Consider the following 23,875-nt stretch of genomic DNA (forward strand, 5'->3'; position numbering starts at 1 on the left):
CAATTTCTTACTCCTCCTGAATTATTTCCCCACTGAAAAATGTGACAGGGGCTCTGATTCCCTGCACAGTCAAGTGCAGCTCCTGGAAGGCAAAGCCCTCAGCTTTTAGATTGTGCTTCAGCCCAGTCCAAAAGCATGAAGGACCCTGCCCAGCCGAGCTCAAGTGCACCTGCATTGGATTACAGCTCAGCCTTTGACATTGCAGCTAAGCAAGGAGCTCACATGCTAAAGCCATGATGGGTAAGGAACAACCAGAATGGGAAACCTTAAAATATCCCTCATGTGAACAAGACATAGTTAGGGGAATGAAGCTCTTCCTTTCAAGTAACTTTAGGGTTAACAGGCCAGCAGAGTAAGACAGTGGGGCTATCTTGCATCTCAATTCAAAGAACAAGGGATGACCTATTTTTAATCACATGGATTTGAGGTTACTTTCAAAGCCTATCTTTTCTGTCCTACATGTATTTTGATTCAGAATTCATACAAAATCTATATGAAAAACCCTCTGCAGTTCACACTGTGCACAGAATTCACATGCAGGGCATTGACCTGCTGGCTAATACCACTTAGTCAACTAAAGCTCAGCTGTGTACCAGTTCAGGGCTGAGATGATCTTCTAATGATCTTCAAAAAGGCAGGTTAAGAAGGAGCAACAGGTGGAATTCATTCCAATATGAACTGGAAAAAAGCATCTATCCTAAGTCAGTCAACTCCTCTCATTGTCTTCTCTGTCCCATTACCCTATTAGTACCACCAGATAGGTACTTCAGGAGGGCCAGTCATCCTTGTCTAAAATACCTGTTCTAGAACAAAAAATACTCCCTTACAGAAGCGCTCCTCTCTGTTAAAGGGAACTCTGATGATCAGCTCTGGCTGGATGCTGGTCATACACCAGATAACCTATTTAAAGCTTATGAGATAAGTCTTATTCTGAGACACAACTCCCACTGGTACAAGCATTCTGTACAGAGCTCCATGTTGACATAACTTCACAGCATCCTGAAATTCTACTAGCTGCACCAGAGGTACTTTTGACATCTCTGCAGAGTGCTGTATTGTGCCATGGAGACATACCCATGAACTAATGAAAATTCAACATTCATATTAGTATTAAGAAAAAAGTCATTAACTGCTATTGAACTGCCAATTATCCAGTGTAACTGCAGACCTCCCAGCACAGCTGTTTTATCTTCCCTCTCTGCTGCGTGCAATATTACATTCATATTGCAGATTACATTATCACAGCGACCTGTAACCAGCTCCTAACTGCTGAGAGAACAAATTATTTTGCCAAAGTTATCGGTTCAAATCTGTAATAGTGAATAATGAATTAGACATGCCCAGACTTGGGGATTTTTTTCCTTGCAATATCGGTAGTTATGAGGAACTGTGACATTCAATTACAAATATTAAATAAACCATCGCTTTGAAATTATTCTTCTTCCAGCTATTTTTTATGACTCCATGTCACAGGAGAGAAAAAAAGAAATTTTGTCCTGGATAAGCTAAAACCCCTAATGGTAGCTTAATATTATTCAGCCTCTTCCACTGAAAGTTTTTTATTATCCTTCAGTATTGATGGATTGCACTTGATACTACCCAAGTTTAAAGTCTTTATATAATCATATCTTTATTAAAAGGAAAACTGTGTGGAAAAGTGATTTTTTTACTAAATCATCCCAGTGCTCTGGTGACACCTAAACAAAAGGTACTCTCTTCAAGTTACAAATCACTGGACATGGTAAAAGTAACCTAGAGAAGTAGTAATGTGTTTATTGGTCTCCTCCCCAAGTATCCACTACCAGCAAGCAGCAGAGTCAGGACATTTGGCACTGAGGATCATTGTGGCAGTTGTGTCATGAAAGTTTCTATGTTTGTCTCTTGTCTTCTGCCAAGCACAACATTGCCTGCCATGCCCTTATCAAATTGCTAAGCTTTCTGTATCACTAAAGACATTAAACTATCTAAATAAAAATTCAGTGCACTTTTAAAGATCTTCATATAAATATCCTTCATTCCTTTATTTCTTTTTCTTTCTGTCTTCAAGAGAGTGAAAAAAATTGCTAGGTATAGAGTAAGTAAAAATTCATAAAGTTTCATTCAATTTTCCATTCCTGTTGACTTAAATTAGTGCACTTCTTCATTACCAGGGCATTATAAAAGTCTTTCAGCAGAAGTAAAAATATATAATGTACACATGCACAGAAGTCCTGACCTTGTAGCTTCATAACTTTTTTCAATGACTACTATGTTTATTTGAAAGAACATACATGTGACACCTGGTGCAATGGATGCAAAGCTACTAAGAACACAATAAAGATTTATATACAATGTTGGTGCCTAATGACATCTCAGCTGGCAAGGCACATACTTATGGCACTGGCACTTATTTACAAATGTCCTATGGGAAACTTCCCATCTTCTGAGACATCTTTATTTACAAATGTCTTATGCTCATCTTCTGAGGCATCAGCATGATACCAGCAGGAGCAGCTGAAACCACACCAAGACACACTTGTGAGGACTGACAGAAATAATAATGAAATCAGAGCAGAGTTTCTCAGAAACAGAGTGCTGGAAAACAGCTCAAAGCATCATCCTCCCCAAAGGCAGGAGCAACACCACTGGAAGAGGTATTTATCTAATCCCTTCTTGAAAACCTGAAAAAAGGAGGTGCTACAAAAATGTAGTTAGATGAAAACCAATTGGAAATCAATTCCCTAATTTCTTCAGATCTTAATTCAGTTGGTTCCAAAGAGCAACTGATCATCATTCTCTCACTGCCAGCATCCTACTTATTGAGAACTTTTATTTCTTCTCCCCATCCTATCTTTCAGTGTTAAACAAACCCATTTACTTCAGCGTCACCACATGCGCCCTGTTTTATAATTATTTTAGTTAGAAACACTTTTTTTCTGTTCCTTATACCTCCTGCTTCTTTCCATCTCCCTGAAAGTCAATGAGGAAACACTGGACACAACATTCTTGCTCAGGCTTAACTAATGACAAAGCGAACTCTGGGTCTTGTGAATGACACTTCTATTTGTGTACCCCAAGGTAAGATGTGTCTTTTTTCAATTATACTGCACCTGTGACTTTTTCACTTGTTTTAGATTCTGGTCCAATAAGACCTTTTTTTTAGTGTTCTACTGCTTAGCCAAATCTTTATCATTTTAAATAATGGATTCATCATTCCTTATATAACACAGCACTTCATGCTTGCTCCCTCTTTATTTGGGCTATTCCTCTAGTTTGTAAGCATAATTTTTAATCCCTTTTTGTCCATGGAATATTTGCAATTATTCCAGATTGATGTCATCACAGATCATATCTATTTCATCATCCAAGTCTGGATGATTCAACACTGGCAGCTGGAGCTGGTTTTTAAATAGTCTATTGGCACCTCCCAGCAACATTTACTACCTCCCTGTCTCTGCATGAGCAGGTATTCCTTCCCCTTCAGGGTAGCTGCTTTCCACTGCAGATAAGCAGAAGCCTGTCATCAATTCCCCTGGACAAACAGGAGTCATTTCCCTATCACACTGTCTGCTACAAGCACTTCTTTCCCTCTCTCTGTCAATAAGAACTATGAAACATGACAGAGATGGAGAGAGAGAGAAAGTGAGGCAGGCTGGGGGAGTTCATGGGTACTGTTCTGAGGAAGAAAAACAGATGGAGACAAGGCAGAGGATGGGTGATCCTGTGGCCAGCTGGTAAGTAGAGAGCAGGTGACCTGTAAGGTAGACTGTCCTCCAGGATCAGTGCCTGTTGCTGTGCCCCTCTTGTCGTGGATGGATGCTGGCTCATCACCAGCACAGTGACAGCACTCTTTGCAGGGCTATGATGGCCCCAGGAGATCCTTCCCTGCTTGGGCACTACTTCTTTCTGCTTCCTTTTCCCCCCCCTATATACAACACACATACATATATACATGTATTTGATAGATAACTACCAAATACATGTATATATGTATGTATGCTGTATATACACACATATATGCAAAATTATCTATGTGGTCTTTCTACCATAGTATGATTTACTATTCTCCCTAAATAATATTAAATTTAAAAAAAAATAAATTATAAAATATATAAAAGCAAAATCATATTATAAAGTTACATATTCTACTTTATACTCCCGTGATTTGTGAACTAGTAATAGGCACTGCACACATGGATCCTTTTCTAGCCAGACAACTGGTGTTTGCAATATGATTATGTAACCATCGTATCAGAACAACTCCTTTAATTTCTCCATCTAAATATTCAAATAGAAGTTTGTCAAAACTTGGTTATGATTTCCTGCAGGAGATAATATCAAGATTCTGCCTGCAAAATATTTAGGAAATATCTGTTTATGGCAGGAAATATAAGCTACATTTCTGGTTGGAAACACAGGTTACATTTCACTGTGTGTACTCAAAAACTAGCCAAGTTGCCTTGGCTCTCTCCATTGCTATTCAGGAAACAAGGACACCTCCCAGAAATACTAATCCTTCCATTTCAAAAATAACAACCATACACACATCTAAGATATCTGTTGCAAAATAGTGACTGTCACCATCTTCTGATTCCAGAGGGAGCCTGGAGGATAGGCTTTGGCTGTACATCTAAGGAAAAATTCAGTTACCTAAGCAAAGGTGTCTGGTGCCATTTTGGATGCCTGGATTATGCAGGACCCCTGCATAGGGCTGGCAGGTACTGCAAAGGATATATGAAGGTTCACTTAAGTTCTAGAGAGGCAGCTGGAGTCCAAACAAAACACCTTGAGGCACCTAAAATATCTAAGAAGCACTATTACATTGCCTTTTTTATTTTAAGCTCTCTTGATTGCATCACCTGTATTGACAAGAACAAGACTCAGTTGTTTAAATTTCAGGAGCTGGTGTTGTGTCTAAAACCTGGGCACAGAGACATGGCAGAGGATTTGCAGGAGATCTGCACCAACCTGGACTGGAAACAGGAGGACAAGTATGAGACTGTGAAACCAAAATGACAGTAGACACCTTTGCCCAAGCATCCACATTCTGTTCTAGACCTCCATTAACTGCACTTGTAGAGTTTAGCAATCCAGCTCTCACTTAGACATCTAATGCTATAAATCTCAATTTACATAAATGGAATCCACCAAATTTTTTATCATATTAAGTGAGATGTGACAGATTTCATTAACAGAAGCATGATGTTCTGCACCCTCAGAACTTCAGGTGAAGTATGGATTAATTCACCTAAAAAAATTTATTTGTGTATCCCTGTCAAGGAAAATAGACAATATTTAGTGTCAATGAGTAGTAAGTTCAGTCAACCTTAGGGCAGCAACTAAAAGAGCTTGTCAGAAAGATGTCAAAATTGCTTTAAAAATCAGCAGGCACCCAATGATGTCCATATGCATACTTGCAGTTTTATAAAGGCACATGCATAAAAATAAAAATTACAGTGTTAGCAGAGAAGAGATTACATCTTTTTTAGAGTGACAGCATAGAATAAATGACATCTTTTTCAGAAACAACAACTCATCTGTTTTAAGGTCTGACTTTATGTCAAACTAATTTTCTGACTACAGTATTCTTAAAGCAGCAGGACAACTTTATAGCAAATGATACCTCCTGGGTTTTGCTGGTTTAATTTTATAAAAATTAGAGCCTTTGAAAAACCCTAGATGGACAACTCTGAAGCACTCTCTATAAACAAAGACAATGCAGACAGCACTTCTGAGAGCAGTAGCCCATTTCCTATTCTCTGCAAAACATTATCTCTAAGAAGAAAGGTTCATTTTTGCACTAATCCCCTTGTTTTCTCCATCCACTTTAAAGCATTATTTCCCATAAACTATGAAACACATTCTAAAATTATAGTAAAATGAAAGTACAGTACTTTGCTCTTCCAGCTATAATAATGACTTTAAAGAGGGGGTTATTTGGAGATTCAAAGCATTGATTATTTAACTTCCTAAGATACAGAAGCATTTAGATGCTTGAAAATTGAATGCCTGGAACTAACGCATTTGATTCACAGACCAAACATTCAAGAAGAATCAGACTGTTTAAAAAATTGCAAATTGTGGTCACTTGTCTGAATGGAAATAGGCTGACATACTAGCAAAAGCACAAGAACTATTTCTTTTTCAATTCATGTAATGTGAGCAAAACACCTAAAAACACAGCAAAACCAAAATACAATCAACCTGAATAATGAAAAATGACAAAATTTATGGCTAAGTTATTGAAACCTGGCAAAAGTAATCTTCCATACTCTTTATTTGTAAGATGACTTACAGTATATTCTCAGTATTGCATCTGTTTTTATTATTGATCAGTATTTTGTTTGGAGATTTATATTTCTGTACAATTTATAGTGGTTTTAAATGCAGTTATTGGCAGTAGGCACAAAAATAGGTAGGTGCCTAAGTATCCAGTTACACATATCATTTGTGAAATAGGCAAATAATTATGGTAGAGTATGTACAGGTTAAGCAGGGGAGTAAAGCACACTGACATATAGATATAGACATATGTGCAGGTAATTAACAGACTGCAGCCCTTCCCTGAGCAATGCACTTCTTATATGCAACTTCATTAATTCCCCCTTGCTACCATATATATGTAACTTAAATTTTAAATATCTAATCATGTGATTTTTATAACATAGAGGTTTACAATTTCACTAATGTCACTCAATATTTTCAAGATGTTGTGAAATCAAATAGAAACTGCTTATTTACAACTTTTCATTAAAACAAGTCAATGATCTGCAATTCTGATACTTGCATCTGTCCTCCTGATCCAGCTTAGCATTTCAGCATCAAAAGTAAAGACAATGTTAATAATTTCATGTAATACAAGGAAGATGTACATGGCTACCAGTAAGTCTATTCTAAAAAATATCTACAGGTACCCTGGATGTATAGGCAAAGGACTCTTAGTGATTTTCAACAGAAAGACTAAAACCGCACAAATAAATTTTTAAAAGGCTGGAAAGCTTAATAAACAGCTAGCAAATAAAGATTCATAGAGGAATATATTATATATAAACCTACAGTTTGATTATGAATAGAAAAGAGCATGATACAAGCTGTAATTCCTGTAACAAAGAACTGTCATCATGTCACTGAAAGCAATATTACAGGCTGCCTAGAAAGGAGCATAATAAAACTTGCTGTAATAACATTTTATTTATGTCCATAAAATTGAAGAATGGTAAATCTCTGGTTATTTTATTTTTAATACAGAGATGAATTTTAACAAGCTAATTTATAAAAGGTTACATCAGTGTCTAGATTTAAATCAAAGGAATTAATGTCCTCACTACCACAGTTCACAGAGAAATTTTTGTAACACATTTCAATAGCTGATGAGGCTAAAGGTCAACATTCACAATATCTGTTTGGAATTAAATGAAAGAATATGCCAAAGTTTAAAAGTTTAGTTGGCAACCAGAATGAAGTTCAACAGCTCTGCCTCAGTTCTTCAAACTAACTAGGCCTTTTTCTTCCTGTCCAAATTATTACTTAGAATAAATACTTGAGTAATCTTGAAAAGCTCTGTCCCTTCATCCTTATTCGGTGTTCATTGATATATACATTGATACATATTCGCTGTACATTGATATATACAAGAATAAGAATTCTTGCAGACCAGTAAAAAGTTACTTAAAACAAGTAGAAGTAACCAACTCAGGTAGTACCTGAACATAGCTGTGCCTAGTCAAAGATGACTTCTTTTCCTTGCAGGTGAGACAACCTTAGCTGAAATCCTGGTTGTAGTAAGGTGTTCATCAATCAGAAGCCCTTCCTGCTCATTTTTCCTGAAGTAAACTACTACAGTTTTTATAGTAAAGGTACTCTAGCAACTTGCTTCAGAAACACATCATTTCTTTCTGTTGCAAGATCTGTATTGATGTTTTTCATATTTTGCATTGCTCCATAAGAGGGCACAGAAAAAAGCTGCCACTTCTCTGCAGCTGCTCTGGCAACTAATGGGCAAGAGTGGGCACTGACTCCTGGGGCAGCTAGAAACTTAAGCACTTGGTGCACTGACACAGAGTTTGGGGACAAACTGACCATCTTCTGGAGGAGCTCCTGTATCACTGAGGATCTGATTACCCAGCCTAGCATAAGAAGCAGTGTAATTACTTACTTTTCCTTATACCCTTGCTACAGTGGGTTGGACAAATTTTTATTTAAACCTAATAGGCTTTCCTGCAGCTAGGAAAAAAGAAAGAAAAAGCACAAAAAGCAGTATACATCCCCTCATTTTCTTCCCAATCTCAGTATGCCTTTCTCTGATATTTATTGCCTCTCTGGCACTTCACATACACAGTGTTATATATTAATTTAATGAGTCATGTAATGCTTCCCTAAGACTGGAACATATCCAGAGGTGGGGAAGGTGGCAGTGGGGATAGTGAAGTCAGATTTTTCAATTACACTTCAGAGAGAATCTTTCATTCAGCTCCCTTTTTTTTCACTTGATAGGAAATCCTACAGGTACAGAAAACCCTGTCAAATACATGAGGTGTCTCTGCAGTTGCCTGAATCTGCATGAAGCCTAAGACAAACTCTTGTAAGTAAGAACTATCTCATTTTTTTCCCTCCTGAATGAGTAGAAAAGCTGGCATTGGTGATACTTTTAACTGCAAACAGGTAACTGTATCTCTGTCAAAAACATTTGTTAGAAGATGAGCAGTAGAGCAAAAGTTTCTCAGAATTTCAAGTAGAGGGGGTGAAAGTAGTGGCAGGATTAATGAAAACACAGGGAACATGTATCAAGCCAAGATACGCCAGCCTGTAACGCTGCAACAGTGCATTGAAGGAGAGGTAGTGCAGTGTTAGCATCATACGTACTACAAGAGAGCTCAGCTTCCAAAAGTACACATATTATTTTTAATGCCATAAAGGTAACTACAGCATTGCAGAGTGACTGGTCTTTCTACACTAGGTTTGCAAAAGGAAGAATACAAGGAAAAAAAAACCTGAGACACAAAGGGAAGGAGTAACTTCCTGAGGAACATGAAAAATTCACCTCAGATTTAGGATTAGGACAAGAAACAGAAATTGTAGTTTTTAACATTGAATCATCAAGGTATACAGACGAGAGGATCAAAACGCAGAAAAGCACTAAACACCTCCCTGTCCATCGATGAACACGACAGCCCACACAGCATCACTTTCCGAGACAAGACTAGACTACTATTCCTCCCAAGTCCATTCACAACCGCGCCGGCTCTGGGTGCTCATCAAACCTTAAAGCACTCGCACATGTCAGAGTTTACCCACAGACAACCTGGGCTGATCGGTTTTTTTGCCCTGAAGCGCGCAAGAAACAGGGAGATGCCGATAGCCGCGGCCCTCCACCACCGGCCCCGGCAAGCCCGCATCCCGCCCCGCATCCCGCCCCGCATCCCGCTCCGCATCCCGCTCCGCATCCCGCCCCGCATCCCGCCCCGCATCCCGCTCCGCATCCCGCGGGCTGCGAGGCCGCGGCAAGTGCCGGGGCCCCGGCGGAGCAGCGAGCTCCGGCCGCCCGGGGCTACAGCAGGAGGGGAAGGCGGCTTGGTGCAAACCGGCGGCCCGGCACACTCGCGGAGACGGCCGCCGGCAGTGAGAGTGGAGAAGGGGGGAAGGAGGAAAGCGCGTCTCCAGGGAAATAAAGTTTTCAAGCGAAGAGGGCAGCGCTCGGAGCGCCGCGCAGCCCCGCGGCCGCCCGCCGAGACAGCGGCGACTTGGTGAGAAACGAGGGACGGGAAACGGGCGGCCGTGACCCTGGCGACAGCCCCGCCGCCGGCCGGGCTCGCCCGCCACTCACCATGTTGACTTCGGAAACCATGTCGATGCTGGCGATGTCGATGTTCATCCCCACGCAGACGGGCGGACCTGCAGGCAGAGCAGACCTTTTAGCCGGCGGCGAGAGGAGCCGCGGCAGCGCGGGCGGGCGGGGTGGCCGGAGCCGCCGTGCGGGAGCGGCGGCAGCACCGGGGACAGCTGCGGGGGAGGGGGAGATCGCCGGACGGCCAGCCCGGGCAGGGCGACTCACCTCCGAAATCCGGCCGGAGGCGGATGTCGTAGCCCTTCAACAATTTATCCACAGTTTCTTTCACGAAGGACATGTTGCCGGGATCGTTCACACTGTGGGGAGAAAGAGACGGGGGTGTCGGGCGGGAGAGGCAGAAGCCGGGGTGCGGGGGGCCAGGGGCGACGGCGGGAGCGGGGCGGGAGGAGGAGGGCGGGGGGAGCGCATCAGCTTGTTCCCCTGGAGAAACGCATCCCCCGCCGCCGCCGCCGGGGCACGCTGGCTCCTACCTCTGGGCGCAGCAGACCACGGCCACCAGGACGGGAGCAGAGAAGATCCCGAAGATCCTGCCTCTCCCAAAGCCCCACATCCCTCCGCTCCACGCTCCCTTCGCGCAGCAGCAGCAGCAGCCGCCGCCGCGATCCGGCTGCCCCGGCTGCTGCTGAGGAAGAGGCGGAGGCGACAGTCCCCGTTCTCCCCCCACTCGCCCTCCCTCCCCAAAAAAAAAATCCCCCACCCCCTGCCCCAGCACCACCACCCGGCCCGCGGGAGCCGCCCGCGCACCCGGCTGCGCTGCCCCGCGGCCGGACGCCGCCGAGCCCCGGAGGAAGCTGCCCTCCGCCGGAGCCCGGCCAGCCGCCTCCCCTCCGCCCGCCGCCGCCCGCCCCGCCGCCTTCCCGCCAGCCGGGAGGGGAGGGGACGGAGGGAGGGCGCCGCCGTCCCTCCGGGCGGAGAGCCCGAGGTGGGGCGGCGGGGGAGCGGGGCTGGCGGGGCCGGGACCGGCAGCGAGGGGCGGCGGCTCCCCGGGCACCGCCTCGGGGCACGCCCGACCTCGGCACGGCACCGGCCCCGCGGTCCCGCCCGGAGACGGCCATGGTCACCGGCAGCCCCCGCGGGGTCTCCCCGCAGCCGGCTCCTTCTCTCCGGGGTAGGAGCGGGACTGCGGGACTAGGGCAGCCCGCAGGGTCCCCCCTGGAGCCGGGTGAGCAGGGGCTGCCCGACGCCGTACCTCTGTCCTCCCCTGCCCCTCGGCCTGCCCCTCTGTTTTGGGGACTGTGCCCACCTGCCCTGTGGCGCATCCTGGGAGCGGTGCCCGGGGTGAGCCGCTGGGGCGGGAGAGGGAGCTGGCCTGGCTGCCCTGCCGTGACTTGCAAGGGCCTGAAGCTGTCTCTGCCCGGCCAGGGATGTGGTGTGCATGTAGAGGTGCCGGGCCTGAGGCTCCCTCAGCCGTGCCTGCGAGGGTGCCAGCTGCGCTGGCAGAGATGGACGTGCCTTGCCAGGCAGAAGCTCTGCTGGGTTCAAAACGTGTGTAGCCAGGCTTGTCATACGGGACAGGAATGAAGGGAATGGCACTGGTACCAGAGATGTAGGGTGAGAGTTGTCTCCTGTGAGCTTCCGGATGCTCTCAACTTTGTATAAAACATTGCTTGGGGAAAGACAGCACATTATTATTTTCAATCTTCTTCCATGCTAATTAGTACTTTCAGCAGGACTTATTGGCATGGAAACAGAAGAATGTTGACCTAGGGATATTGGCTTTGGTTGCAGAGGCAGCTCCTCACCACCTCACCAGCTCTTCACCATGCTCTATGAAAGTACAGACATGCCCTTGGCCAGCTTCTGATTCTGGTTACATTGCAATCAACACCCACTGGTCCATGACAAAGCACAACATTTCAGTAGCCAAGAGAGAAAAGCTTTGTCTTTCTTTTGCACTTTATCTTTTAACACCTCTTTTTCCTTCCACACATTCTCTCTCCTTATAGAAACTGCTGTGAAAGGATGGACATTGAGTAATGCCGTTCTGTTAGCTACAGGTGAGAAAACATGGATGGCTTTTCCTCTCTCCTCAGCAAATTACTGAAAAGAAAGACAAGTGCAATCCATTGTCCTGACCTTGTTGCTGTTACAGTTAATAATAGAGATCCAAATAAAAGAAGGAGCAAGCTCAGTTTTAAAAACAATATCAAGCTCAATAGGCAATGAAGGAAAATGTAAGAGAAACTGAGCGTTGCCAAATCTTGTGATTTCATGTTAATATTTGGATTTTTAATAGTGCCATAATTACTATGATTATAAAGTAAGTGAAAATCTCAGCATTTATTTAAAAACCTTATTAGGCTTATGATGAAAGCTTGAGAGTTGTGGCATGAAGCATACATGACTCAAGGGTTCAAAAATGAAAAGTCAAATAATAAGTAACTATGTAAGTAATTTTAACGCACTGCGTCCTGATGGTTTTTTTAATGCTTTAGATGGGTGGTATTGAAGACCAGTTCTTTCAAAGACCTCAGAGGGAGTGAATGTAGGAAAGGGTACTAATTCAATTCTGTCCCCCTAAATTCTGAAAGAAATTATTAACACCAAAGAAAATATTTCCTATGAAGAGTTTAACATGTTTTAAAAGCACATTTAAACACTAATAACTTTTCTTAAATAGATTTTCAGTTTTATAACAGAAATAAAAAAAGTTAAAGAGCACTATTTCTGATTAATGTGCTCTCTTGGTACTTTGGAAACACATCTGAGGTAGAAATGAATCAACAGTGCTGTAGAGTCTGTCATATTTTATCACACTTCATTTAAGTATTTGTCTTCTTGATCTTACAGAGCAACCATTTACTTGGGAACAGCATAAAGATAATCTAGGCTGGAGCTGATGGAACATGGAAGTATTTAGTTGGTTATGGAGCTTTTGTTCCTTGGGACTCTGGGTTCAGTTAGGCTTAGCAGTAACCGAAAGATGTTAAAAACTATAAACAATCAATGAATTTCATGAAAGGTAAAAATCATCTTGACTTCTCTGTGACATGGCAGTTAAAGTAGCACTGTGGGTTTTGTCTGCAGGAAAAGCTCATAAATAAGCTTCTGTGGCAATGGACTGGAGGTTAGACCTAGCAAAGACCTGCACCAGGCACAGTATTAAAGGAAATAGTGGAAGCCCAGACTTTTGGGAAGCTATTTTATGTGGCCAATAAGGAAAAAATGGGCACAGAAATAGATTCCTTGTCCTGCCCCAGAATTCAACATCCTGACTTTGCTTCTGGAATTAAGCTCCCAAACATCTCCTTTTAAAAGGCAAGCAGATTATTTCAAGGCATGGCTGGAACTTTTATTCACTAAAGCAAAACTAAGCATCCAGTCACAACCTGTAGATTGTCTATCAAAGAAAATCCAGGGATGTATCTCCTGAGTTAAGCCCAGACTCCAGGATCACAGGGTAAACTTTTGTTTTTTGAAATGTCCACAATCTCGGGGTAAACTTTTGGTTTTTTGAAATGTTCCACTTCTCAGCAAATAGTTAAGTAGGAGAGAGGGAAGGAGTTAACATTACTCTGTGGCCTAGTGGTTTGGCTGTTGCCTGGGAAGTACTGTTATTTCATAAATAATCCAGCGATTCATGAAATAATTACTGGGTAAAATCAATGTTCAGTGGTATAAGGAACAGAACCCAATTCTCTCCTGCCTTTAGGTGCCTTCATCATTGTTTCTTCTCTCTCCTTGCTCTTTTTTCAATGTACAGTCTTACTGTCCCAGTAAAACTATCCCTGTAAAATATGAGACTTTGAACATTGTAGTTCAGGGACTGAAATTCGTCACATTTTCTACAACTTTGGTGAATGTTCCAGCCTCTGGGCCACTGGACAGTTAAGATCTATGCTCCTGATCAAATTTTGTTCAATGAGGCAAGCACAGCATGTTTTCTTTAATTCCTCAGCATTGCCAATATTGTACAGGCCACTTCAACAATGGATAAGTCTAAACTGCAAAGGTGAGCATTATGTGTGAAGGAGCAAAAGGATTGTCCTTGCTGCAATGCAAATAAGTGTGGAAGAACGCAAATGCCAAGCCTACACATGAAAGAAGTCCTTGGGGAAGTTGGATTAGAATGGATTCATCAACTAAGCCTGGGTTAGCAGGTAAAGGAGCTGGTCTCTAGAGCAAAACTCATTGCTGGGGATGTGCCTGGTCTCTGGAGCAAAACTCATTGCTGGGCTCCATGCCATACACATTTGTTGTTTTGAGTTTGATATATATATTTTTTTTTACCCCATTAGGAAAAGTGGGGAAATCTGGACCACTAGACTAAATGCTCATTAGCAGTTCGAGCAATGTGCTGCTGGGGTGCATTTTTCTACTTATAAAAGGAGTTTGAAAGGAGTCATGTTCATGTACTCTGAGACTGCTCTGAGATGTGAAACAAAGCACAGTAAGTGGGAATGATCAAGTGATTCACTTTGCAAGCACAGTCCTGGTCTGCAGTAAAATGCTATGTAGATGCATCCATCATCCCATTTCAGAAGGAGCTGGAACAGAGCACACTCAGCCCTTGTCAAAGGACAGAAATGGTTGAAGGCAGTGGAATTGGAATGAGAAGCGACTCAAAATTTTGGAACAAATTCCAGTTTCCTTCATCATTGTCAATACTAATGGAGATACAGCAGAGGAGGCAATGACAGGAAGGGTAAAGAAGAGGAGAGAGGTCTGCTCACAACTGATGCATTTGCAGTGCTACCACTATCAGTCACCAGATGCAGGAGAAAGCCTGGCTTGGGAATCAGGGAAGAAGTATTTGATCACACCATGCAATACATCACTGAACTCCTGCACTGGAAAGTGGTGCTAGGGGTTTACCTGACAAAATGAACTTAACTCCACTTAGAGACTGAGGTCAGAATCACTTATCAAATATTTTCTTTTTCATTTTCCTTTCTGGCTTGTCTGTCATTGAACTGATTTTGACAAAGATCCAGTCTTATCCTGAACCAAACTGCAATCACAAAGGGTTCAGAGATACAAAAGAGAGAGAGAGAGAGACTGAAACTAAAAGTAAGTGGGAAGAATTGCTTTTATGGCTGAAATGTTGTCTTCTGAGGAAAAAAGGACATTAATCTTACTAGGCTGAGACCCATGCTGCTGCTTACCTACACTGCCTTGCAGCAATTTTAATAGCCTGCTGGTTTAACCTGCTGAGAAGGTGTAATTAATAAAACTGGCTGGGAAAAAAAGCACAAGAAAAATTTCAACTCTTTTTTTCTTTTTTCCTAAACCTGACTTCTTTTTCACTTTATGAAATCAAAAGTTGAGGATCATTTTTGTCAAAATACTATACAACAGAAAATTAGTATTTCCTTCACAAAGCTCAATTTTCCTATTTTCTGCCCTGCAGTATCTCAGCAGAAGCAGAGCTTTAGAGTGACAGACAGAAGCTGGGAAGCATTAGGGCTTAAGGAATACTCTGCACTTTGGAAGTTTTACACTGTGTTTTGCCCATTCAGATAAAGAGCAGTGGTTGTTGGACATACTCTGTGAGGAGAACAAGATTATGTTTATTTACTATATATATTTATCAAAAATTGTGTGTAATATTTGCTGTTGGGTAATACTCAACAGTTTATTTAACTGACAGTGAGTTTATACTCATTGTCCCCATTTCTGTCAGACAGATTGAAAGCAGCCTTGCATGAATGCATTTGCTTTGGTTGTATAATTTGCTGGTTTACATTTAATTATACAGAAATATTAATGGTCTAATGTCAACAGTTCTGATGTAGTGGAGATCTGAATGTTTCAGTGGGCCACATAAAGAATAAGTTATTAATTCATAGGAGTAATGGGGAAAATTTGCCTTTAATAAGAGGCTTGACCCAAATTGTCTTGAACAGCTGTTTAAATTTCAGATGGGTATTTTTTCTTCATATTCAAGAACATAGAACAAAAATTTGAATTATCTGAATGAATTTAAAAGAGTATTCCTGCAACATTCCATTCCTTATGCGGCAAAACCTCTGGATTATGCACATAGTGAGTCAGACACGTCAAAATAAAAATCCATTGACACTTTGGCAGAGGAAGATATAATCATGGCTCTTTATAGCTCACATTTTTTCATCATAAAGATTAATGATTATGCACTGAAATAACACAAATACATTAGAGAAGCCTATCGTGCATTAGAAATACTATTCTTTTAAGTCTCTGTCTGGATGAAAACAGAGTCTTTTGAGAAAAACAGATAAGTAATTGAGTTATGACATTTTAAATTTTTTTTACTGTTACTGCAGTTGAGGAAGTGCTATTTTATATAGGACTTCTGTGTTAAGTTTCAACTTGAGTGGATTCATCTAAATCCCTTTGGCAGGAGCACATTATTCTTAACAAAACAGTATGCAGTATGTATACCTTTTTTCTATAAAGCTATATCAGAAGGATGTAGTCCATATATTTATATTTTCATATTTATCAATGCTTTTATGAACCTTATTTGTGATAATTATTGGTTATGCAATTTTTTACTAACAGCAGCCAGAATTCCAAGATCCCAGCCGCCTTTTGCAGGAGATTATTCAGAGTGAAGAAGACAAGCATGAGTTGGTTGAATTGCTTATATTTAATATTATGTATATTTAAAGGAAGATCAAGCCAGGATCCTAACTGATGCATCTGTATTAGGACTGGCTAAAACACCAAGATGTTGGTTCCTGACATTTCATCCAAATGTCCCTTTGAATTTTAACAGAGGAAAAGAGGAAAGACAAGGAAAAAAAGGACCAAGGGGAGGGAAGTGCAAACACTTCCACATAAAATAGGATAAGCAATGAGAAGGAAGTGAAGTGAAATTTGTTCATTATCTAGACACCACTGAGGAAGTGAAAATCCAGGGCAACAAAGAAAAAGCTATGGGTAGAATAAAGTGAAAATCTGATGTATGTCTTGCTCTTATCCTTTCAGAAGGACACAAATACTTTTTTCCTTCCTCTGAGGAGTGCCCTTAACAGGAACCATTCTATGAAGGATGACGGGGAAGGAAAGGCTTCAGAATGAGGAGGGGTGCTTATGCAGAGGCTGCATCCACAGCCTTCCACTGCCAGGGCACAGCTCTCTGCTGGTCTCTCTAAATGCATCCTCTTCTCCCCAGGCTGTGCCAGCCAGCCCTTCGCTCTCACTCCCCAAACACTGGCATCAGGAGCAGACACAGTTAAGCTCATAATACACAGATCAGGATGGTGGGCCATATTCTATCTGGGAAATAACATGTAAATTAAGCTGGTTGTGTAATGGTATTTCTTTGTCATATGCAGTGTACACAGAGGGGGAAGTCACTATATTTTAGGGGAAATCATTATTAGGTATATATAGAATTGGGTGTGATGGGTTGAAATATTTTTCATTTTGCCTTAAAGATTATTTTGCGGCTCTGGAAAAAAAAGGTTAATAATAATTTTTTAACATTTTGAATGATTTACATTCTATTACAGATAATAATCACATGCTTCAAGTAATTTTAGTAACTCACCTTGTGTCATAAATTGCATATAATTTTTTGTTTTCTTCAACTGCATTCCTAAAAAGAGAGAAAAAGAGCATATTAGTTACATGCCTTGTGTCCATTGCCAAAAAAACCCCTTGTTTATGGCTCTAAATGTTTTCAGACCATCATTGTAGAATCTAGAAGAGGGAAAAAAATAACCTATAAATTGACTTGTTCAACCCCTCACATGACAAGATTGTAATAATCCTTTGGAAATTGCCTAAGTGGGTTTTTAATTATAGATCCATGACTCTGTTGCCAAGAAATGAAAAAAGAAAAAAATAGTAACTGCTTTTGTGAAAAACACAATGAAAAGATATGTTTTTGATAGAGCTACAGGAATAATTTTCAGCAATGCTTTCCAGTTGATCCAGATGAACATTATCCAATTCAGTTATTCGTTATTTTTTTAACAAATGAAACTAAACAAATATATTGAAATCTAATGCACTGTACTTAATGTGAGTAAATAATTTAACGCTGATATTTTGAATACTTTTAGGCATGATTAAACATTGAGGTTCATATTAAAAAAAGCATATTGAAAATTCAAAGCTAGAGTCTATATTTTTGAGCTTTTTTCAATTGAAATCCACATGACTTTGCAAAACATATTTTGCATTCTTTAACTGTAAAAAAGAGGGTTTTTCTCCCTGGACTTTTTTGATGAACTGTTCCTGAGTATGTGGGGGAAAAAAAGTACTCTTCTGAAATAGTGCTAGTGATTTGAGGGAGAGCAAGAAATGTTGTCTGAAATGTGTCGGCTTTGCTGGAATCAGCAATAAAATATAAGTTTTAGCTAAGTAGTTTCTGAGAAGGCGTGATGAATCTAAGAGGCACTCCATAATAAGTATTGATTTGTATCTTACAATCTGATTTATGTCTCTGTGCATTACTTTACCTGTCTACTTAGAGAAGTTAAGGAGAAGCAACTGAAAGCATGGGGTGAATGATCCTGAGTTTGGATGCATTAAGCTCCACTTGCATGGGAAAGTTAGATGCTGGGTTTGGTCCCTGTTCCTGGCGTAGTTATGCCTTTTCCATTAAATATGCACTGGCTAAAGGATATTAACAGCTGACTTTTGTGCATGCTCAACTCTCTTGTGCATAGGCTAAGGAGATGTGGGGCCTCTCTCGTGTCTTGGATCTCCATGAATTAGCCAGCTGTGTAAAACAGAGTGGGTGCTGCTGAGCTGGCCTCAAGTTGGCTGCCAACACCTGGTCCATTTAAGGTGTCCTGAGGTACCTGAGACACTGCAGAGAGCTGCCAGTTACCCCACAGGACCTACAGGTCACCCACACCCTACTGGAGAGTTAATTGGAGTTCCAGGGGGACACCTTGGAGAACTCCAATGTCTCAGAATGCTTGTGTGTGGGAAGAACTGGTCTGAAACTCTCAGGTCAGATTCCACCCAAGAGAAGGATCCCCAGCTTTCTGTACAAAGGCTACATTAACTGAGTTGACTAGATCTCTGTTGACATAATGGGAACGCCCAGGTCTTGTGTAGACACCTACGCCTAATCTTCACATTAATCCTACTCCAAATATCAAAATATCTTATGTTATTTTGATTGTTCTAGCATCAAGATTCACAAACCACATTGCTCTGGATTTAAAGATCATAGTATTGGATGCCTGCAACCACACCTGGGCATGCTCTGTTGGGCTTTGATGGATATTCTAAAGTACAGTTTCATTTATTCTCCACACTTCTTGGCTCTCTGTTCCTCCGTGACCCCCACTGGGTAATTTCTTGAGCTCAGCAAAGGAGAGAGAAGGGGAGGAATAGCAGAGAAGCAGCATCTGAAACCTGAACACTGACCAAATATATCTCCTGATTATAGTTAGGCATCTCATATTGGTAGAGTCATATGCTCAATGCTGAGACAAGGAGATGGCTGGGCTGTTTACTGAAGTGCACATTGCAACTTGCTGCAAGGTACTGGAACATCCACTGCATTTGCAGTAGCTGGGTCCAGAGACTCAGGGAGCAAACTTAGCCTTCATCATCCTTTAGGACTATGCTCCCAAACACAGGCAGTGACACCTGGGAGACAGACACAGCTCAACTTGTAACCATGACAACTGGCATGGGATTTAACAGCAAACTAGCTATGGGTGGAAGAGGGCACTACTTCTAAATGAAAACCTACAGTATAGATGGAATAAGTATCTGGTTTCCATGTCATTGCCTAAATAGATCCATACCCATGAGATAAAAAGAAATTTGAATACAATAGAGTTTTCTTTAATTAGTAGATTTGTGAAAATTTTCAGAACTGGGCGAAACATCATGTGTGGCCACTCTGTGTTTATAACTTTTGACATCCATCATCAAAAATGCCAGTGGCAGAATGGAATTAGCTTCCTTATTGGTAGAGAGATGACAATGGCAAAAGGAGATCAGGAAAATAAACATCAGGCAAATGTAACAGGAAAGAATCAAATTTGATCTTTTAAGTGTTGAAGTTTCACAATCAGCTTTTATTCAGACTGATAATGCACTCCATTTTTTTCTTCTCTTGCAAAAATTGCAGACACATCTTAATGTTGAAATTCTCTTATTCAGCAGGGTAGTAAAATCATGTGGTCCCTGCATTGAAAAATGCCTTCTTGTGAATGAGGACTAAATGGAGTTCAGGAGTCTCCTAGTGTGTCTCTGTCTGCCTGGCACCAACAGAAGACATACTTCTGAAAGTATTACAAAATTAATTCCCCCATCACAAAAGCATCACATTAAAAGTACTTATATTAAAAGCACTTTGTTGTATATGAATATCATTATATAATTGATTATTCCCATTAAAATGCTTTGCCTCCTTATCACAACTTTAATAAAAGAACAAAACTGCTTTGAATATTATGCATGCACTTGCCTAGAGCCAATATTAAGCAGAGAGGCTCTGTGTGCAGCCAGGCAGTTGTTGATGGTAAATCAAATGGAGGGCATATGGTTTCAGTATGGCTGCTGGTGGAGTTTTTGTTGCTAGAAAGAGATAATGTTTTCCATTTAGGATTATTAAAGTAACAGAAATAGTAGTTTATCTTTCCCCCTTTTTTTTCCTTTCCAGCTCTCTTGAAGGTCCACTAATAGAATACAGAAAAACATGCTAGGAACAACCCATGCTGGAATGTTAGGATTTCCCTGAACTCCAGACTTAGAATGTTGTGTGTTTTTTTAAAGACCACACAATTTCTGGATGATACCATGAGTCAGAATGCCTCTGGTTGGGATTCCTCCTTGCTAATGTAAGCATCAGAGATTAAATGTGTAAGTCTGAGCCAGTTACCATGGGCTACTTTAATAATCAGTGAGGACAGCAAATGCAAGTCCAAAGACTGAAAGAAACTCCAGAGGGTGAAATAGACTAAAATAGTGTAAATGAATCACCCTCCAGGAGTACCTAATAACTATGAACATATAGCCCATAGCTATCAAGACATCTAACTTTTGGGTAGGTAGTATTGCCTAAGATATATCCCATTTATGTGATTTAATGGGAATGAAGGAAAGATCTGTTTCAGTACATTGAGCATATTGCCCTACAAAAGTTTATTAGACCAAGATGTCTTTAGGTTGGAGTTCCATGAAGAATATCTCTGCTAATGTCAAGTGGGCAGCAAAGAAGCAGAAAAGTTGCTAAGTTAATACTTTATTTCTGGACTTTCTGGAGTCTTTTATCCAAATGGAAGTAGAATTTTAAACAAGGATCATCCTTTCTGTATTAGGGATGCAATACAAAGCAGTGGCAGTGGATGAGAGGCTGGACATGACTCAGCAATGTGCATTTGGAGCCCAGAAAGCAAATTGTATCCTGGGCTACATCAAAAGCAGCATGGCCAGCAGGGTGAGGTGAGACCCCACATGGAGTGCTGCATCCACCCCTGGGATCCCCAGAACAGGAAGGAGATGGACCTCTTGGAGCGAGTCCAGAGGAGGAGCACCAAGATGATTGGAGGGGTGGAGAACTTCTCCTATGAGGAAAGGCTGAGACAAGTGGGGTTTGCTCAGTCTGGAGAAGAGAAGGCTTTGGGATGACCTAATTGCAACCTTCCAGTACCTAAAGAGAACATATAAGACAGATGGAGAGGTAGTTCTAGCAAGAAGATGTAGTTACCATACAAAGAGAAATGGATTCTGACTAAAAGGGAGTTCATCTAGATTAAATATTAGGAAAAAAAATTCAAACTATGACAGTGGTGGGATACTAGAATAGGTTGTTGAGAGTGCCCAATCCCTGGAAGTGTTCAGGGCCAGGCTGGAGGGGGCTCTGAGAAACCTGGTCTAGTGGAAGGTGTCCCTGCCCATGTAAGGGGATTGGAACGAAATGATCTTTAAGGTCCCTTCCAACCCAAATCATTCTATGATTTTATACCTCACTGCTGGTGAGTCACAGGATGCTTAACAAGGACTCCTGACATTATGTATCTAACAAAATGATTCAGCATGAAAATATAGATACAAAGGCTAATTTTATAGCTTGTTAGACAATGATAAGCGTAAGGAAGTGAGATATTTTAGCTTCAGATTTGAAAGCATCTGAACATGGAAGGCCGCTACTGAGAGAAAAATACTTGCTTTTTCTTGTTTGGGAAGAATTCTCAGAGTACATCTCACACAAGTTATTTTCAAACAGGAAGAAAAAAACTGTGATGCTAAACTCCCTCTCCACTGGTTCGGGGAATGTACACCTCATGTTTGAGCCTTATTCACTTTGAAATGAAGAAAATAGAGCTGCTGGTTGAGCCAGCATACACAATAGAGGCCGAGTGAAGCCCATTTTACATGGCTTTGGTGCAATAACTATTGGTTACAAAGGCAAAGCCCAACTGTAAATTTTCCTCCCTAGAACAGCTGATTTTAGGCTTCTACTTCAGGACTGTTCAACCCACTTTGCAAACTCTCCCTCCAGAAACTTCAGAAGCAGTGAGGCACTTGCATCAATGAGTCAATAAAATTCACTTTTCCTAGGAGGTTCAACCCTTGCTCACCATGTTAGGTATGCAAGGGCATCACTGTCACATAGCGTGATAGGCACTAACTAATTATTTTTAGTACCTAGAAGCCTATCAAGAAAAGTAAGAAAGTACAGACTAAAATGTCAAATGCAAAAATGGGAAACTGTGTTTAAAACTCCCAGGATATTGTAGACACAGTTATTGAATTACCATTGTAGATCTGCTGAAACCTCAGTAAGCAGCAGACGATGGAAGTTTTTGCTATAAATATGAGATTCACATAGCTATCTCTTATTTTTTAAAATATAAATTAAGTGGATGCAAGCCAAGTTTTCATAAATAATGCCAAAAATGTTTATGTATGAGCAGCTTAAACTATGTAGCTCTAGCTGAAATAAATGTTTCAGTGAACATGATTTTGAACATGATTTATTCAAATGTTATGTTAAGTAAGCATTCAATATGCTTTTATGTAATACTGATGCCCAAGTTACATGTAATTATGATGACATTATAGCATCCTTGATCTTTCATAACCTCTCTAGAAAATCATTTTTCCCAGCATCAAGCTCCACAAATAGTATGGAAGTGACAATGTCAGATAGTATAAACAGTTACCAGAACAATACTCTTCAGTTCCACTTCTATGAGGACAAGCCAGTCTTGACTCCTTTTGACATCAGCCAGAGATGGGAAGTTTAGTACTGCTCAGAAACATGCCAATGAATTAGCAAGTCTACAAACCCGTTTGTTGGCATTTCAGAGCAAGATAAGAAGGATGAAGTGAGGCTGTGTCAAGTTGTAGACTCCTGTTTGCTCACATTTAATCACTGATATTTTTGAGTGTGCCTAGTTCTAGTTCAAGTTCTCTAGTTTATATAGCATTATTTTAGCCAACAAAATTTAATTCCTCTTTTCTTTTTAATACATTCTATTTCCAAATATAAAAATAATAGGCATAGAGAAAGCCATGAAAACACACAGAAGACCAGTGCATACATTTTCCATTATCTTGACACTGAAGATCTCAGTGTCACTGCAAATAGTTTAGTGAAGGTTCCAGCTCCGTGCTCAGCAGAAATCAAAAAGGTAAACAAGTGCTAAGAACTATGAGGGAATTAATGAAACAAATTAGGATCAGTACAGTATTGTAGGAATCTGTGTTCTACCCACAGCCTTGAAGATCCGCGTTGTTCTCTTCCATCTCAAAGAGCTTGAGAGCTCAATAAATGTACAGGAAAGAGCTATAGGGATGAATAGAACTATGGAAAGGATTTGGTAGGAAGAACAAGATTTTGGCTGAGACACTTAAGTCTGGAAGGCAGCTGAGGGAGGAGGGAGATGATGGATGTATATGAAGTCACAGGCTGCCTAAATGGCTATTTGCTGTCATGTGTACTAGAAAAAATAGATCATATGTACTAGAAAAATCAGAGAAGCACTCAGATGATCAGGTGGTCAGTTCAAAGCAAACAATATGAAGTCCTTTATCACACAATGCATAATTAAATTGTAGGGCTCATTGCCAGAGGAAGCTGTGGAGGTCAAAGATATAAATGGGCTCAAGAATCCATTAGACAAATGCATGAGAAGAAGC

General features: G+C 41.1%; 2 protein-coding genes across 3 annotated transcripts in view; one reads left to right on the top strand and one right to left on the bottom strand.

Moving 5' to 3' along the window:
- The window catches only part of GABRB3 (gamma-aminobutyric acid type A receptor subunit beta3), a 115,772-nt gene extending 105,274 nt beyond the window's left edge, over window positions 1-10,498 (bottom strand). The window contains exons 1-3 of the mRNA XM_054654465.2: window positions 10,297-10,498; window positions 10,031-10,122; window positions 9,803-9,870 (exon numbers count right to left, since the gene is read on the bottom strand). Coding sequence (XP_054510440.1) covers window positions 9,803-9,870; window positions 10,031-10,122; window positions 10,297-10,376 — 240 coding nt within the window. The 5' untranslated portion in view covers window positions 10,377-10,498. The remainder of the gene's footprint in view (window positions 1-9,802; window positions 9,871-10,030; window positions 10,123-10,296) is intronic.
- On the top strand, window positions 9,126-18,230 carry LOC143693327 (uncharacterized). 2 transcript variants are annotated; one of them, XR_013180872.1, is made up of 3 exons: window positions 9,126-9,722; window positions 11,773-11,823; window positions 13,725-18,230. XR_013180872.1 is itself a non-coding variant. In XM_077173459.1 (2 exons), coding segments are annotated over exons 1-2 (468 nt in total). In that variant the 5' UTR covers window positions 9,126-9,255; the 3' UTR covers window positions 11,774-12,487. The 2 variants fall into 2 exon arrangements, 1 of the variants encoding a protein (XP_077029574.1); XM_077173459.1 differs by lacking the exon at window positions 13,725-18,230 and having other exon boundaries at window positions 11,773-12,487.
- The last annotated feature ends 5,645 nt before the right edge of the window (window positions 18,231-23,875 follow it).

The sequence above is a fragment of the Agelaius phoeniceus genome, chromosome 2 (genome assembly GCF_051311805.1).
Source record: "Agelaius phoeniceus isolate bAgePho1 chromosome 2, bAgePho1.hap1, whole genome shotgun sequence".
NCBI classification, from domain to species: Eukaryota; Metazoa; Chordata; class Aves; order Passeriformes; family Icteridae; genus Agelaius; species Agelaius phoeniceus.